Source organism: Rhincodon typus, chromosome 3 (genome assembly GCF_021869965.1).
Source record: "Rhincodon typus isolate 14 chromosome 3, sRhiTyp1.1, whole genome shotgun sequence".
NCBI lineage: Eukaryota > Metazoa > Chordata > Chondrichthyes > Orectolobiformes > Rhincodontidae > Rhincodon > Rhincodon typus.
Window position 1 is genome coordinate 73,454,588 of NC_063334.1, and position 18,057 is coordinate 73,472,644.

Here is an 18,057-nt window from a genome sequence, read left to right on the forward strand (position 1 = left end):
CATCTTTTGCGAGTTCTGAAGTGTAGACTCATTGACTAGTAATTTTTGTGGCAACTGTGAACTTCATGAAAATACACCCCACATTTCAGGTTAAAAATATATTCTTCAGCTGCTTTGTAACATCTTTGACCCTGGCACCAGGGAGTCATTTTGCCATTTAGGAGTCATGTCAATGGCCATTGAAATGCTTGCCTGTTCCCATAACTACTGAATCTCCCATCACTATTGCTTTCCCACTTTTCTTCCTTCCTGTTTTAAAGCTGATTTACCTGTGATACCACAGACTTGGTCCTTGCTGCACTTCTACACTGTCCTCATCAGTATCCAGAATGGAAAATCAATTAGTGAGCAATGTTTTTTCGGCGGATTCCTGCATGATCTGCCAATTTTTCTTGGACTGTCTGACGGTTAGCCATTCCCTGTCTACCTGCATGTTCCTAAGGTGTTACCACCTCCCTAAATGTGCTATTCATGTAGCTCTCTGCTTCACTGATCCACCACAGTGACTATGGCCTCTGTTTCTTGCTGCGCATAGAGTTGGCTGAGACATGTGAAGTGCCAGTGTCTTCCGTATGATGGACACTGTGCCTGGCCAATTTTCCCTGTCATACCTAAAACCTTACTTTTGAATGATTTATTATAAACTGGAGTTTAAAGAGTAGAAAACAGAATTGCTCACCCTTACTCACCAATCAGTTCATTCTCCTGTACCCATAAACTGGATAGTTGAGGATAAGAGTGAAAACCAACAATTTTTTTTAATAAAGAGGATCACCTCACTCCCCATCTCGGCTCATTCCCTCTACTCACCAAATTCTCAAAACTCTGTTCAAGCCATACTCAGTACTAGGTTGACTGAGCTACTGTATTTATTTAGCTAAAGAGCAAGCTGACTCCATTTACAGAAAATCACTACAAAACTAAGCTCCTTAATTAACGCACTATAGCTGTCCCATAGTGTTTGTATATCTCTGATTTAAATCCCTGAATATAAAGAGTAACTTACAATTAAATCTTAACTGTTGAATGTTAAATACAATAAATTTATAAAGGGGCTCAGATTCTATTAATTCACCAATTTCAAAGGGGAGGCGATGGCCTGGTGGTATAATTGCTGGACTGTTAATCCAGAGACCCAGGTAATGTTTTGGGGACTTGGGTTTGAATCCTACGACAGCAGATGGTAGAATTTGAATTCAATAAAAATCCAGAATTAAGAGTCTAATGATGATGATGCAACCATTGTCCATTGTCGGAAAAAACCATCTGGTTCACTAATGTCCTTTAAGGAAGGAATCTGCTCTCCCTCACCTGGTCTGGCCAACATGTGACTCCAGACCCACAGCAAGGTGATTGACTCTTAACTGGCAATTAGGAATGTGCAATAAATTCTGGCCTAGCCAATGACACCATCATGAATGAATAAAAACCAAGTTGGTCCTGGGTCTCCACAAGGGCTGTGTATTGGTCCCTCTCATCAATACTGTAATGGACAGTTGTAAATGCAGTAGGCAGACAGGTAAGGATGAGGTCTAGTAAGTTTTTTTTCCTCTTGTTAGTTTCTTCATCATTTGATGCAGACCCATTATATCAACTGTCTTTTAGGACCCAGCTAGCTTGGTACTACATATTGAGGTCCCACACCCAGAATATACCTTTGCCACCCAAGTGCTTCTTTCAAATGTTATTCAAGTTTGAGGAGTACTGAATTATCAGCTGGGGTAGGGGGTGCAGTAAGTGATAATCAGCAGGCAGTTTCCTTGCCCATGTTGACCTGATACAATGAGACTTCATTGTGTTGAGAGTAAATGTTCTGGATTCCCATTGAACACCCGTCCAACTGTTTACCACCATGTTCCCACTTCTGATGGGTCTGTTTTGCCGATTGGGCAGGGCATACCCAGGGCTGGTGATGGTTGTACCTGTGATGTCAATAATACCAGGGGTTTGTGAGGAGAAATTACACAACCCAGTTCTATTCCCAAAATTTCAGAAGGTCAGAGATAATTTATCCAAATTTTCTAGATTTTATGGTAAACAAATATTATTTTCACTAATTATGGGAGCCTATTACTGGGGGCATTGTCAAAAAATTGAACTACGAATTAATTCATAGTTTTATTTCTGAAATAAAATTCAGAAATATACTTACGTGAAGAGTGGGAGAAATTTGTAACTTTCTTCCACAATGATAGTTGACAAATGGTTAACTTTCTTTCTTTCTTCACACCTGCTGCCAGGCCTGTTGAGTTTCTCTGTGTTTATTTCAGATTTCCAGCATCCTCAGAATCTTGCTTTTATTTCAGGTTCACTAAATTCAATACTTGTTAGCCCTACCTTCCTGCTCAGTTCTGAAAGATGTCTGCTTAGAATCCATTGGCTTGAAAACTGTATTGAGGATTACAGAAAAATAAATTAAGCATTCTAAAATTTTGCTTTCAAATTCCAATTGGAGAGAATATTTGATTTTTAAATGGTGGAATTGAGGAAATGTGTTGACTGAAATCACAAATCCATGGCTCATAGCTAATGTAAAATTAAAGTATCATGTTAGAGAAATTGAGAATTCATTCAGAAAATCATCAGTAGGCAGGTATTCTTGACTTTGTTGTGGTTAGGTTATAAATATACAAAATACATTTGATCCATGGTAATGATTTTGAATGTTGTCTCTGTGCTTGGCATTAATGTGTAACATGCTTAGCCTGCTGCCTGGCAAGCTAATACACCTTCTTTATAGTGACCCATAGGCTCTGGATTAGCTGAAATAAATTAAGTTCATAATCTCTTATTTGGTAAAAAATATGTTGGAAGCTTAGAGCATTTGGAACAACTCAAACCAAAGTTTAATAACCTTTTATAGCCACAAATTTACTTTCCTTGTAATCTCATTTTTTATGAAAGGATTTAATATTAAAATGTTACCAAATTAGTTTTTCAGTGTTGCGAAGCAGATTTTGTACTGAGGGATGGACTCTCAGAACTCTTTGTTCTATCTAGAATTGGTCGGAGCATATTATAGAGTGTAAGTGAATCAAATAAATGTCTGGTAAAGCTGATGTTTGGGTTTTGTAACAGGTTTTTGGCTTTGTTTAATAACAATAACATCATTGTAGATTTATTAAATCCTTCACTCTTAATGTCATCATTGGCATTTAACATCCGGGCACTTCTGTTTCACATCAAGTTGCTGTTTGAGTTATAAAGGCTTCTGTCAGACATATCTTAGCTATCTAATGATTTATAGCAGTTTGTCACGGATAAATGTGTGCGATGATCTACATCTAGTGTGCGAGTAAATTTCCTGGTCAAAATACGTGTAAGTCTAATCTTTCATAATGCAGCTCTTCATTATGTTGGGCAGGTTTCTATTGGCCCCATTGCTGGTCTGCTGCTATTCCAGTGGATCTACACAGCCATCAACAATTTCCTGCTGATCCATCTAATGTTTTTCAATGATAAAACCATACTATGTCCCATCAGCAGAAGTGTGACAGTTTAGAAACACCCAGAACATCGCTAAGAATCTAAACAGGGTACTGTTTCTGATGAGACTGTAACTCATGAAGATCTTTGCCCAAACACATTCAGCTAGCCTTCTCTTTTATACTTTATTGACTTGATCTGTGTCATCACTATTTTCTATTTTTGTTTTATATACTCTTCAATTTCACCTAGACAAAATGATATAAAAAACAACAACATTTAACTTGGTAGCTTAGCCTGAATTCTTGCTCTGGGCCAGATCCACAGAGTTGTAACAATACCCAGCTTTGAAAACCCAACTCATGAAATAGTGACACAGAAAGGGATGGGGAGGTGTTTATGAGAGTCATGTATTCAGCCTTTGGAAGGAGCTCAGAGGCAGCCACAGAGGCTGCTGGATGTAGAGGTGGGCTGTCAAAATGGCCTGTGTGCTCTGGCACTTTCTAAAATAAAAGCAATAAAACAAAATATCTGCTTGGTTGCCTTTGCCTTCATACTCCGTCACTTCCCCATACTCATTCTCAATGCCACAATCATACCAACTCATGCCACTTCATCCCACTCATGGTCCCTCATACCTTGCACCTCAACCTATGATGTCACCCAACCTCACATGGTGCCTCATATCCTCCGTGCCACCCTATGGCCTCCTATCCACTCCCATAATTTATAGCTTCTAAGGTAACTCATGCCAACATATGCACCCCATTCCTCACACTTTGCCCTTACAATTTCCATGTCAACTAATCTAATACCTCCATGGGCAGACCTCAGGATCCACGGAAAGATTAAATAAAGATCTTAAGTGTACATTGATTAACTCACTATTTTTAAAAAAATCACATTGATTAAAATCCTAATTACAACATTTAACTCTCTTGTAATCCCTGATAATAATAAGTACTTGTATTCATAGTACCCATTTAAGGACTTTATAAGCACTTGGAGCTATAAATCAAACTGTAAACTGACAGGAGCCCCACCATGATAATAGCTTGTGAAATTAGTCATGCAGTACTAATTCGACAATAATAGCCTTTAGGCTTATGTCAACAGACAGAGTGGAATAGCAGGTACAGAGCTTTTTTAATCTCTACAGATACTTTTGTTTTCAAATTGTTAAAGGCTGCAAAATGCCTTAAATATCTTGCATCTTTACAGCTCCCTTTGGTAGCTCCTTTTCACAGTTCCAATAAGCCTGATAGTTCCAATTCATTTACTGCACATCTTACACACATTAACATCTACTTTTAGTGACTGTAAAGGTTACTTGACCTCTCCCAAAGCTGTCCTTGGATCATATCCAAAGGATATCTTACATCTCTGAAGGGATAACTAACTTTCCAAAGAACTCCAATATGTTCTGACCACTTTCTTGCAATTCTAAAGAAATCATGTTTTGGAGATTCCACTTAAAAAAAAAACTCTGGTCTGTGTGAAGACAGCTGCGCTTTAACTTGTGCAGTTGCCTCCATGATCAGCAAATGTGCAAAACGCAAGCCACTCTCATTCCTGTACCAACCTTGTATTAATGGGGAAGGCTGTGTTTAGGGGCAGGACGTCCAGATTTGGGCTTCCAGTGCCTATTTCAGAGAGCCTTTGTCTGTGCAAAAATTAAGCCTTACTGCCTATAATTTTTAGTAACTGAATGAACTCACGACAACAATAATAACAACTTGCATTAATATAACATCTTTAATGTGATAAAGCTTCCCCAATGATACTTTATAAGAGTAATTATTAAAACAAATTTTGACAACAGGCCATGCAACATATATTAGGATAGGTTATTAAAAGAGTATGTTGTAAGGAATACAGTAGTTTAAGAGGCAAAGAGGTTTTGCAGGACATTCCGCAGCTTTGGGCCTGGAATTTGAACACACTCCTCAGAATTGATAGGTCTCACACTAGCAGTTTGAAAGAAGTGGGAAGATCAGAATAATTGTAATGCTATCGCAACTGATGAAAGCCATATATCTTCTCTCAGATAGGGCAACAATTACAATTTGAGCCAATTATTCACAGTGTCCTTCCTTAAGACATGAACATGTGGAATTCCACAAATTTATTATTTAGCTCACATGATGATCAGGATTAAAAGTGCTCAAAGTCATTGACATTGCTCTGATGGAACACCATTAAGTTGCTCTTAATTCATATTATTGATATGACTTGACAAAAATCAGACCAAACCATTCTCTCCCTTCACGCTTGTGAGAATTAGAACAGAAATAACTCCACAGAGGCTGGTATCCCATCACCAAGTCATCCTTTATTTACATGTAGAGAGTCCTTGACACTGATTTATCTCCCTCAAAGCCAGCTCCCAGAATGAGCAGGATGTCTGACATTCCTGTTCTTATCTGTCAGCTGATCAGCTCCCTGATTGGACCAGATTAACAGCCCCAATCAGGGAACTCATATTCTATGAGGTTCACCTGGCTGACCTTGTTACAATCACTACAAGATCATTAGCAGTTGCCTGCACCCAAATAGTGATGGTTGACATTTAGGATATTTGCCAAACCAGAGACTTTGTTTCCATACCTCATTTAATTCTCTTTTATTCATTGTGACTGAGTTAGTTTTTCGAAACACTCTTTGAATATGACTGCCTAAGAGGCTTGAAAAAGTTAAGCAAGCAGCACAAAAAGACTAGATAGGAGGACTAATAGAAATGTTGGATGTCCAGTTTGTAGATCATCCAGGTGTAGATTCAAATTATTGGGTTGCAGAAGAGTATTTGAAGCAAATTAGACAGTTGGTGTAAGGAATTTGGAAGCAGATTGGTAAATGGGGAAGAAAGGTACTGAGGACATATTGAATGGATTTCTCTTCCTAACAACACTCTGGGTCTACCTACACCATATGGTCTGGCAGTTCAAGAGGTGGCTTACCACCATCTTCTCAAGTGAAATTAAGAATGGGCAATAAATGCTGGCCATGTCAGTGACATCAATATCCCATGACAAAAAAAAAAGGCTCAGAGGTTTTAGGGGCAAAACAATGGGAGTTCCTGCCTTCCACATAAGCATTGCAACCAACCAATTTTCAAGAGTATTTTATTCCCAAGATTCTAAAAACGCTTCTAATTATTATGCTACCTAAGGATATATATATGGTATAGTTGTACTACATGAGTTCACTTCTAATTCTTGTAATTAAATCTATTCATTGAGAAAAATATTTATTCACTATTAACTCAGAAGACGGTATGCTCAATAAAAGTACTGTTAAATAGTTGGTTTAAAAAAACTGTCAGGCGCGAGTAAAGCTTAAAATGAAAACAGCTTCTGTGTTGACCAAAAATGTTAAATGTTAATTGGGAGTGTTGATTTATAGTATAGAACCTGTGCATGCCCTGAGCCATTAACTCTCTTATATTGTTCTTTGACTTTGGATTTTCATGACAACCAATTGATTAGAATGATAAGACAGCAATAGGAACTTTAATGAATGTTCTAATCAAGTTCATAAAATGTCACAAGTCAGATAAAGACTTAGTTTCCATGAAGCCATTGTGTATGTGTGATTAATTAGTATTCTGACAGTAATCAACTTGAAAATCCCACAGGCATTACAACATTATCAAGTTTGAGTTATGATTTCAGCAAAACTTTGTTGTTACAACATTCACTGAACCTGAAAGACAGGAAGCTATAATGTTTAAATATCAAATGCTAGTTTATGGGAATATTGTTTAATTCATAAGAATTACATATACACATTACAGAACACATATTAAAATTAAGTGCAGTAATTTCATGGGATAACTGAGGAGTAAAGTAAAATAATTGTAAGACATAGTAAATGCTTGATGTTCACAGCAGACCCTTTTTGATCTGAAGAAAAAGGGTATGTTAATTTACCAAATCACATTAATAGAATGATGAGTTTCAAATAAAGTCGTTATATAAAAATTATGAATGCATTATAAAAACAAAGTATCCCTGATAAACTTAATTTAACACATGGAATGTCAGAATGAGTGACCCTGGCAAAAGCCAGCTTTAATTCTTGAATGTATCTTTCAATCCAGAACAGTGAACCATCACATTTTTCACTGAGCTGCAAATGATTACCCAGAAGCAGCTTTGTTTTCAGACCAGCCACTGTAGCGAAACCTTGATTGTACAAAATTCTCATTTATTTGATATCAGCAAAGTGCGACAGCAATCATCTATCATGCTGTGATCTAAAATAATAGTTCACTTCGCTATCTTGAAAATTCCATTTTCTGGCTCAAGGTTACAGCGTTGGAATTTTAAGTATTCTAAACATGTAAGGTTTTTTTTGTTAAATGCACTGAAGCCTTGAGTTTGTTTTTGTTCTATGCTTGTTCCGAGTTCATCATCAACTACATTTTATTTTATTAAAGTAGTAGAAACGTGGCAAGTTTAACTGAACTGTTCATGTCCGATTTCATATTAAGTAATCATCATGATCATGTGTCCAATCTTGGGAATATCTTTGTTCACCCCACAGATTGGGGGTATTTGAACACCCATGAATGGGCAGGTTGGAGCTGGTGGGACAGTAACAAACCAAGCCCCAATCAATTCTGGGTTGAATGCAGACATGTCAGACTGGGTGACTAATGCACCCTCAGGAAGTCACCAGAGTGACTGCATGTTTCCAGTTTAACTGAATTTTCATTTGCAACTTAGGGAGATCAGGATTCCAAGGTCTCCAGAAACCTGTCAGGCGAAATGTGAGAGATATGAATCCATGACACATTTCACAGCTTGTGAACAAGATGAATGGGAGTATTTTTCCAGACCCAACAAACTTGCATTGTGACATCTAAGTTTCATTTCCAATGTCTGATTCCTATCACAGTGTTCCACTTTATCTCACACATCACTCCAAAATTTCTTTCTCCCCCTGTCAGATAGTCTGTCTGTCAACTTGACCATCAAGTAGGAAGTATATGAAAAAAACATGAAATTGATCTTGGCATTAGGTTTGGCAGGATCTGTAGAATCTCTTTACTTCTGGGAATAAAGATCACAGTGTACTCACCCCTCCGTGATCTCTCTCTTCCTTTACTAATAAGCCTTCCTCCAGCTTTACTCAGCCTGTTCAAGAGCTTGGCCACCTCCTCCCCTTCTCCAAAGCCAGCTTAGCCAATTAATCAAATAGAAAACATTTAGTATTTTAATTCATTTATGTCTGAACATTTTGTTTATGTTATGGAGATGTGTTTCTTCTCTTTTCTGGATTTTCATGGTAATTATGAAACACCAAAAAGGTAAAATAGATTTCATCTTATAATTTGTTATTTTATTGTAGTGTACCGAAACATCGTACTTCTTTGAGGTACCCAATAAAGCAGCCTGTAAGCATCTATGGAGATGCTGTGTGGAACATCATACATTTTTCAGGTATGTACCATTATATTCCATTACTACTAATTGTGAACAACAAACAGAACACTAAAAGAATATCCCTCTAGCAATTAATGATACTCTAGTAGATATTTATTTGCACCTAAATTATAATCTTGCTTAAGGTAAATTTAGAAAAGGACTCACAATTTGCTGGTTAAAGGTTTATATGCTCTACAGAAGTGAAATATAGTTTTATGGTAGTCAGTTGGATGCAAAGACTACAATCAGACATGCAGTTTCAGCACTTTTATATTTAATCCAAGTCATCTACATGTGTAATGAGAGGTGCTCAGGAAGTGTAATATTGCTTTTCCTCCATCATTTAGTTCACTGGTAAATAGGAGATTACATCTTGCAAAAGATGTCAGAATATTATTTGGTGCTGTCTTTGCTCAATAAAAATGCAAGCTCTCTGAGGACATTACATCAGTGCAGTAGCATTTGGATACTGCGCTGTAATTGTAGCAGCAGTATTTAACATGATTCTGAGCATCAAAGTGTTGTGTCTGGTCTCTGTCATTGTAGCAGCATTGATAGGGTGTAATTGCATATGTGCAGCCTGCATTATCTGTTTGGACGCTGTAGAAAGATGCCTGTACATGCTGTTGCTCAGTTCAGCTCTATGCTCAAAACCCTGCTCTGGCATTCAAAATTGGTCTTTAAAAGCATTTTTATGAACTAGAATAATAAAGCACCTACCCATCTGGATTCACGATCCAATGGGATCAATCTTTTTACTTAGGTATGCCTTAAATATGGAAAGTGAATAAAGATTGGAGAAATACGACTAAAGAATTAATTCTAACTCCTTAACACCTGGCTAAATGTGTTTTATACACATTGTGTTCCTTTAATATATTAAGCTTTCAATTAAAAATGATTATCATTACTTCAAGTGCTTAGAAAACCCTGAGCCTGAAAATCGATGTATTCTGCTTTAATCTTACATCCTGCTTCAGTTCCTGAAGTCAGGGGTGTTTACATATGGTGGGCCGTCACCTTCACAGAGTTGCAACTCAGGCGTTTTAAAGGTGGTGTTGGTGGAGGAAATTTGTGCTTAAAGCCAGTCACAATTGAACCGAGGTAACAGGGGACAGATGGAAATATTTCCTGAGTAACCAGTAGTTTAGCTATTTTGAGGAAACTAGCCTTTAACCTTTAGTGGAGTTTTTCTCCAATAGAAAAATGCTTTGTGCAGATTAATCAAAACATTTCATATTTTGTCTTTATCTGCAAAAAGGGTGGATGTGAGAAATACACAAATGCACTGGTTCAGGAACGTGAAATGCAAGAGGAGCAGCACACAGATCGTGAAGAAACACTCACGACCATCAGTTCAGATACCAGCACTGTGCAAACTTTACAGAACAGTGTTGAAGCAGGATCTACACGTAGTGAGCCCCAGGGCATGAATAACCTACAGGAAGGGCAGGAACAAAGATAGTACACGTGCCAGTCCCTCAGAGGGCAAGGTTGTACATGTGTTCTCCTGCAGGGAAGTCTGATAAGGACTTTGGAGCAGTTTAGAGATAAAGGCAGATAAACATCAAAGTGAATTGTTTGGTGCATTGGTAGGCCTGCCAGAAATCCTGTTGTTACTAAGGATAAAGATGTTTGGCAGCAATTTGGCTCAGTGCTTGAAGTTCCACCTTTCCAAGGTGGGAGTGATGACCAGGACAGAACAAGCTGACCAACCCATGATGCAGCATCTGATGGACAATGCCCCAGATTCCATTGCAGCTCAAGCCCAAGCTGCTGAGTGCTGCAGTAGAAGCTCCGACTAACACCAAAATTTCTCATCTCATTGTCCTGAAAGATCAGGCTGTGGTCATCACAGCATGGTGCTACAAATGCTGGACTTTATTATATTTCAAACTGTTTCTGACAATTCAAGGCAAAATTAAGTAGTTTGGGTGTGGGGTTTGGGAGTGTGATTTCTTAAAAAATCTGCCCAAATATAAGCTTAAGTGACTTTATTCCCTTTGGGAAATGAGTCAGGTCAAAACTTTTAAAGTAAGGTGCAAGTTCTAACATCAGTATGCAAAAGAGCAGGCAGCTGGTCTTGCTGTGGCCAGACACTCTCAGGCAATCACACAGAGTTTTAGTAAAGAAGACCCAAAACAGATGCTGCTTTGCCAAACAAGGAAAACAGACTCATTTTGGGCTAACCACCGAGCAGGGTGCTGGTGAGAATAGATTCCCTCTTCAAAGAAACAAGACTCATCAAGAGCAGAAGTCTTCTTCTGAAAGTCCATTCGATTATGCTCAGAAGGTCAATTGAAGGGTTTTTGTTGAAACGATATTAGAAGATTCAGTCTGTTGGTGCAGAGATAAGAGATCCTGTTAAAGCTGGGAGGAGATTGCACTTTTAACACAAGTCTACATTTCTGATGAGTATGTAGTGTAATGTATATACATGGTATGGATTTTCTGTTCTGTTAAGAAATTAATGTGAAATATGTATTTTACAGGTTAGTGCAGTAGTTGCTGACTGAGTAAGGTTTAGCTAATTTTTTGTTGTTTGTAACAATAAAAATCTTAAATAATGACTTTTTTTGTGTGAAACTGAGCATCCGCTCATCAGCCATCGGGGGCAGTATTGCATAGGAGCAAAAGGCCAAACAAAAGCACCTGCTACATGGATACTAGCGCAATATATATGTTTGATTAGTTGCCTTTGTATCGAATACTGAATAGTTTGTCCAGACCATGTTGCTAGTGCCTGAGTTACTGACTTCCACTGCATGTTATTCACATGGACCATGCCACAGTAGGTGCATGTGACCTCTCCACCAATTTTGGATCAAATCAGAACTCATAGCACTGACACTGCGGGCACTATGGAGCCCAGTTCAGACAATGAGCGGAACTCAGTGGTGGTGACAGTGAATCTCACCCTCTAGTTAGAGAACCTGCAGTATGTCTGTGTCACCTTTCCACAGGGAGCTCAACACTACTTCAAGACAGTCTAGCACTTACCTGGACAGCACCAGGGCTTCTACTTGATTAAAGCTTGATTCCAGCAGAAATCCTACCCCCAGAAACTACTGACTAATCCGGGAAGAGCAGCTCTGCACTCTCGCCAGCATCTCCAGGAGCAGTAGCTACTACCCACAGTGCAGAAGTGAGGTGGAGTGGGGTTCACAGGGTCAGGGGATCACCAGCAAAGGTTGTTTCTTCACCTGTACACTCCACACCCACCTTCAGTGTTTGCAATTGGCCTCCAGCAGGAAGGCTTTCCGTCACCTTTCCTGTTCTGGACTTAATTGCAACACAAGGGAGGTAGAATACGGTGTGATCTAAGCCCTGCACCTTCCCACCCTATCACAAGAATAATCCTGCATCCACAACACCCCAAGCCCATCACCTTTGAACTCCTGAAAGGGGATGCTGCAGATATTCAATCCAGCTCTGTACCAAGATGGAAATTGCAGTGAGAAATATTCTTTATTCATTTTTAAATTTATTTCAGCCTTTAGTTCTTCAATATTTTTTCTCTCATTCTCCTTTTTCTGCTGAGGCCATTGTATATTCTGGAATGCAACTATATAAGCTTGGGGCCGTCTGTTCAAGCAATAAGGCACTGATTATTGAATTTCTGGGTCATTCAGTAACTGAGCTTGATCCTGTCCTTGCTTTGTCTCCTTCCTCTCTGTACAGCAAATGAAAAATAGATGTTGTAAAACTGCACCTTATTAAGTATTATGTTCATTTTTCACTGCAGGGGCACTATAATTTATCAATTCTATGTCTCGAAGTAAAATCCTTCCATTTTATTGAATCAGGTTACCCGAATCCGAAGAGTATTCAAATTCTATGTCACGAAAACTTAGCAAGCTGGGGTCTCTAGGGTACAGACATCGATACAGGTAATCAGATTTCTCTAAACAATTGCTTTAGCTTAAGGGGAGAAAATTGTACACAGCAATTCTTTTTGTGAAGTAATCTTTGTTTTTTTTTTAAAAAGATGGAAAGTAACTAATGCTTTAGTAAATTTGCACAGTGGAAGCATTGTGGTATTTTTGCTTAACAGCCATGCAAGAATTGTTGGGTTTCTCATTCAAACTGGGAAAACATTAAATGTAGACCTATTCTACTGCATTGACAATGATTGGTTCAGTTCATTTTAATGAATATTGATTCAAGTAATCATATAGAACATCTTTCTTTATAGTCATGTCCTGTCTAATAAATAGCTGATCCCTCTGAATCCATTTTAAATAAGTTACAATTTCACAATGCTTTATTAACCAAGCTAAATTTAACAACATCTTTCATGAAGTTGATCTTTACTGGGCATAATAAATCCATAGGGGCTTTGGACAAAGCCAACACTCAAATAAATAATTACCAGCCTTATCAAAAAGCGGGAGGCGGTGGCCTAGTGGTATTATCGCTGCACTGTTAATCCAGAGATCCAGATAGCATTCTAGGGACCTAGGTTCAAATTTCACCATCTGCCTTGGCTGAATTTGAATTCAATAACTATCTAGAATTAAGAATCTAATGATGACCATGAATCCATTACCAATTGTCAGGAAAAACCCATCTGGTTGACTAATGTCCTTTAGGGAAGGAAACTGCCGTCCTTACCTGATCTGGCCTACATGTGACTCCAGACACACAGCAATATCTGCACCATAACATAAGACTATAAGATATAGGACCAGAATTCGGCCATTTGGCCCATCAGATCTGCTCCAGCATTTGGTCATGGCTGATATGTTTTTCAACCCCATTCTCCTGCCAACTCCCCATAACTCTTCACCCCTTACTAATCAATCTATCTCTGCCTTAATTACACTCAATGACTTGGCCTCCACAGTCCTCTGCAGCAATGAGTTCCACAGATTCACTGCCCAGTGGCTGCAGAAATTCCTGCTCACCTCAGTTCTAAAGTGTCACCCCTTCACTCTGAGGCTGTGCCATCGGGTCCTAGTCTCTCCTATTGGTGGAGCCATCTTCTCTATATCCACTTTATCCAAGTCTCTCAGTATTCTGTAAGTTTCAATGAGATCCTCCTCATTCTTCTAAACTCCATCAGGGACAGACCCAGAGTCCTCAACTGCTCCTCAAATGACAAGCCCTTCATCCTCAGAATCATTCTTATAAACCCCCTTTGGAACCCCTCCAATGCCAGTATGTCCTTCCTTAGACTCAGAGCCGGTATGTCTGTTTCCAACTCCTCCTCCTCAAACTGCAGAGTGAATTCTGCCATATTATGGTCACTGACCCTTGCGGTTCCTTCACCTCAAGGTCTCTAATAAGATTGGACCTCTTTGTCATGTTGACATGTCTGATATGATGATGACTTTAAAATAAAATTGAACTTTCAGTTGATAGCTAGAAGGAGAATCTAAAAATATTTGCTAAACAAAAAAAAATTGCAGGTGCTGGAAATCAGAAATACATTTTGATCTGAATCCATTTATTGCCCAACCCTAATTGTCCTGAGGGCAGTTAAGACTCAACCACATTGCTGGGGATCTGGGATCACATGTCAGGGAAGTTTCTTCCCCTAAAGGGCATTGGTGAACCAGATGGGTTTTTCCCTGATAATCATCAACAGATTCATGGTCTTCATTAGATTCTTAATTCTAGATTAACATTGAATTCAAATTCCACCATCTGCCATGATGGGATTTGAACCCAGGTCCCCACGACATCGCCTGGGTCTCTGGGTTAACAGCCTAGTGATGATACCAGAAGGCCATCCCTGATGCTGCCAGACATCCTCAGTTTTTCCAGCTATTTCCCTTTGCAACTCCAAAATATTTTATATTCTAAGATCTTTATTCTTACACAAACCAAAAATACCACAGACTCAAATAATATTTTTGGTAGGCAGCTTATGCTTTAAGCTATAAAACTGAATTTATTTTAGTTTTAACACAGCCAAAAAGCCTACTCACAGAAATATGTAATATTGTCCCTTAATTAGACATTCAGCATTCCCAGAAGCAATCTGAAAATGATTATTAGCTCCTGAGGGTTTGCCTTTGTTCTTTCTCATTCCTAGAAGTGTCCGAACTCTCCTTCATTATCAGACATTTTCCCTGGTGTTTCTCCCTCTGAGGCAAACTAGGTGAATCTTCCTGCTTGATTTCTAATCCCCAGAAATTTGATCATTCCAATTTGAGCATGTGTTCTTTACCATATTCCTGCATGGTGAACCTTAGAGACTTTTGGCTTTTAGCTCTCTCCTCCGCATCCTGACAGACAGCATGTCTCCGAGTCACAGGTACAATCCTAACCACTTGTTACAGAATCCTAGAATCCCTACAGTGCAGTAAATCCGTAGAACCATGTTTGGGACCATTCTCACTTTGGTGATATAGCAGTTTATTAATTTCATTAATTCACTTACGGCATATTTCTATAAGTATAGTCATGCATACAATAAAATTAAAGTAATAAAATATAATAAATTATTTTTGAGCAGTGGTAAGACTGCATTTCAACTAAACCGAGATCAATCCATAGAGCTTCCACGGCCTGATCAGAATGTGAAAAGAACTCGCAGCAAAACGTACCCTAAACGGACAACTCATTCTCCGCAGTCAGGTAAGTGACTTAGTAATAATCCAGTGACTACAGCTGAAGCACATTTCAACACTTATTCACTGGCCATCAGAATTGTTTAAGACTTTGTGACGTTTAGTTTCAGCATACTATAAATATACAAAATGGCTTCCCCACCATCCTGTCCTGTCGTATTTAGAGGTAGCCAGAATATATTGTTCAAATCATTATAGGTGGACTGTCAGGTTTAAATTTCTGAATGATTGTACAGTTTTTGGAATATGTTGCACTGTACAGTAGGTCAGATACAAAATATTTGAGACGTTACACTGTGAAAACATAATAGTCTCTCTTTTGTGCTATTTACTGAAACAAAATTGAAATAAATCCTCAAATTTTTGCTCCTGGTACAGAAATTTACATTCTGGGAATATATTTTAGCAATTTATTTGTGTGCCTCCTTCAATTTTGAGTCTTAAAAAATGAATGGATGTAAAATCATGAGGGCATGTCCCTGTATTGCTGGCATGCAAGTTGGTAGATGACTTGTAATGCATGACAAAAAGGAACCCCTGCACGATAGGGAATGTAACACTTGTCTAACAGGAATCCACATAATGGTGACAGAATCATACAGTATAGAAGAGGCCCTTTGACCCATCCAGTCTGTCCTGCCAAAGCTGCACTAAATCTACACTAGCCCCACATCCAAGCACTAGACCCATAGCCTTGAACATGATGACATTTCAACTGCTCAATCAAGTACTTTTCACCGGTGATGACGTTACCCACCTCTGTTACCATGCCAGACAGTGCACTTCAGATTCCCACCACCCTCTGGGTGAAAACATTTTTTCTCAAATCCCATCTAATCCCCCTATCTTTTATCTAAAAATTATGCTCCCTTGTTACTGACCCTTCAACTAAGGCGAACAGCTGCTTTCCATTCATTCTGTCCAAGCCCCTGATAACGTTACACACCTCTGTCAGGCCCCCACCCCCCACTCTCCTTAAACCTCTCTTAAGAAAACAATCCCAGCTTATCCAGAGATAGTAAGATCCAGACTCTCTTTAGTGCTTAACTGCTGTAGTCCAGCCGTAGACAACTCCATTGTCTATCTACCCTTATACTTAATGGCTCTGTTGTCAATCAGACATTTATGTAAGTTTCCTTTGCATCTGCTCCAGTGCAATCCCATTCTTCCTATTATGCGGTGACTGGAACTGCTCACAGTACTCCAACTGTGACCTGACCAAAATCCTTTCCAGCTCCAACATGACCTCCTTGCTTTAATAATCTGTGCCTCAACTGATAAAGCCAAGCATCCATGATGTCTTCTTAACTACTCTACTGAATTATCCTGCTTCTTTCAGGGATCTTTCTGTTTCTCTGAGCTTCTGAAATGATATTTAAAGAGCTGAGTAGCAATATATAAGTTTGATAGTTTATCTGGGCTTAAATAGTGGATTAGTTTGCTTCCACAAAATAGTGGGACCGGAACACAGCTAGAATTAATAGCTGTCCCCTATTTTTCTTTCTTGCATTGATGTTCATGAGCATTTTCACCCTGTTGCTTTGACAAAGGTTTGCTCTTTTAATAATTAGGATATTCATTAAAGCCTTGAGGAAAAAAAAATTGAACGTGTGACAGACAGCAGTTTTTTTTAGGAATTTCTTAGGATGGGTTTATAATGTTGGCCACCCAACAACTGTACATGCGAAGTTCTTAGTCAAAGCTGCAGTGTTACATGTTTGATCATTCTGCGTAGTCAGTACTTGCATCAGACTATATTATTAGCCAGTTACCTGTGACAGCCTGCTCCAGCAATTGGTAAGATCATGACAGATCTGATTGTGGCCTCAACTCCATTGTCTATCTACCCTTATACTTAATGGCTCTGTTGTCAATCAGAAATCTATTTAAGTGAACCATAAAAATATTCAATGACCCTGCCTCTACTGCTCTGTGGAGAAGGCCACAGACTAACAACCCTCAGAGTGAGAAAAGAAATGCTCCTCAACTTCATCTCATTCGGAGACTCCTTAATTTAAAACTATGTCCCTAGTTCTAGTATCTCCCACAAGGAGTAACATCCTGTTACCATCCACTCTGTCCCTTCTGGATCTTGTGAACTTCTATTAGATCATCTCTAATTCTTCTAAACTTGAATGAATATAGGCCCAACTTTTCCTCATAAGACAATGCCTTTCTGCCAGTCATGATCCAAGTGAATCTTCTCTGCACTGCTTTTAATGCTATTATATCCTTTCTTAAATTTAAAAAAAAATGAAACTGTACACGATACCTAAGATATGGTCTCACTATTACCCTATATGACTGAAGCAAATTATTCTTACTATATACTCCATTCCCTCCCAATAAACAACAACATTCAATTTGGCTCCTTAATGACTCGCTGAAACAAATGTTATATAATTCAGACACCAGAATACTCAGAAGCCTCTGTGCCCCAGAGCTATGCTCTCTCTCTCCGGTTGAATAATATGTTGCTTTTCTATTCTTCATGTCAAAATGATTGAATACATATTTTTCCATACTAGAATTGTCACAATTTTGTTAATGAATGATAATATTCTTAGTTGGCCATGGCTATGTTGATCAGATGTGTGCATTTTTGTTTTGTTCTTTTTGGGGAA

General features: G+C 38.6%; 1 protein-coding gene across 2 annotated transcripts in view; it reads left to right on the top strand.

The window, feature by feature from the left end:
* epb41l4a (erythrocyte membrane protein band 4.1 like 4A) overlaps positions 1 to 18,057 on the top strand; it is a 242,889-nt gene that overhangs the window by 168,787 nt on the left and 56,045 nt on the right. For both annotated transcript variants that reach the window (XM_048595332.1, XM_048595333.1), the window contains exons 11-13: positions 8,779 to 8,870; positions 12,662 to 12,745; positions 15,319 to 15,440. In XM_048595332.1, coding sequence (XP_048451289.1) covers positions 8,779 to 8,870; positions 12,662 to 12,745; positions 15,319 to 15,440 — 298 coding nt within the window. The remainder of the gene's footprint in view (positions 1 to 8,778; positions 8,871 to 12,661; positions 12,746 to 15,318; positions 15,441 to 18,057) is intronic.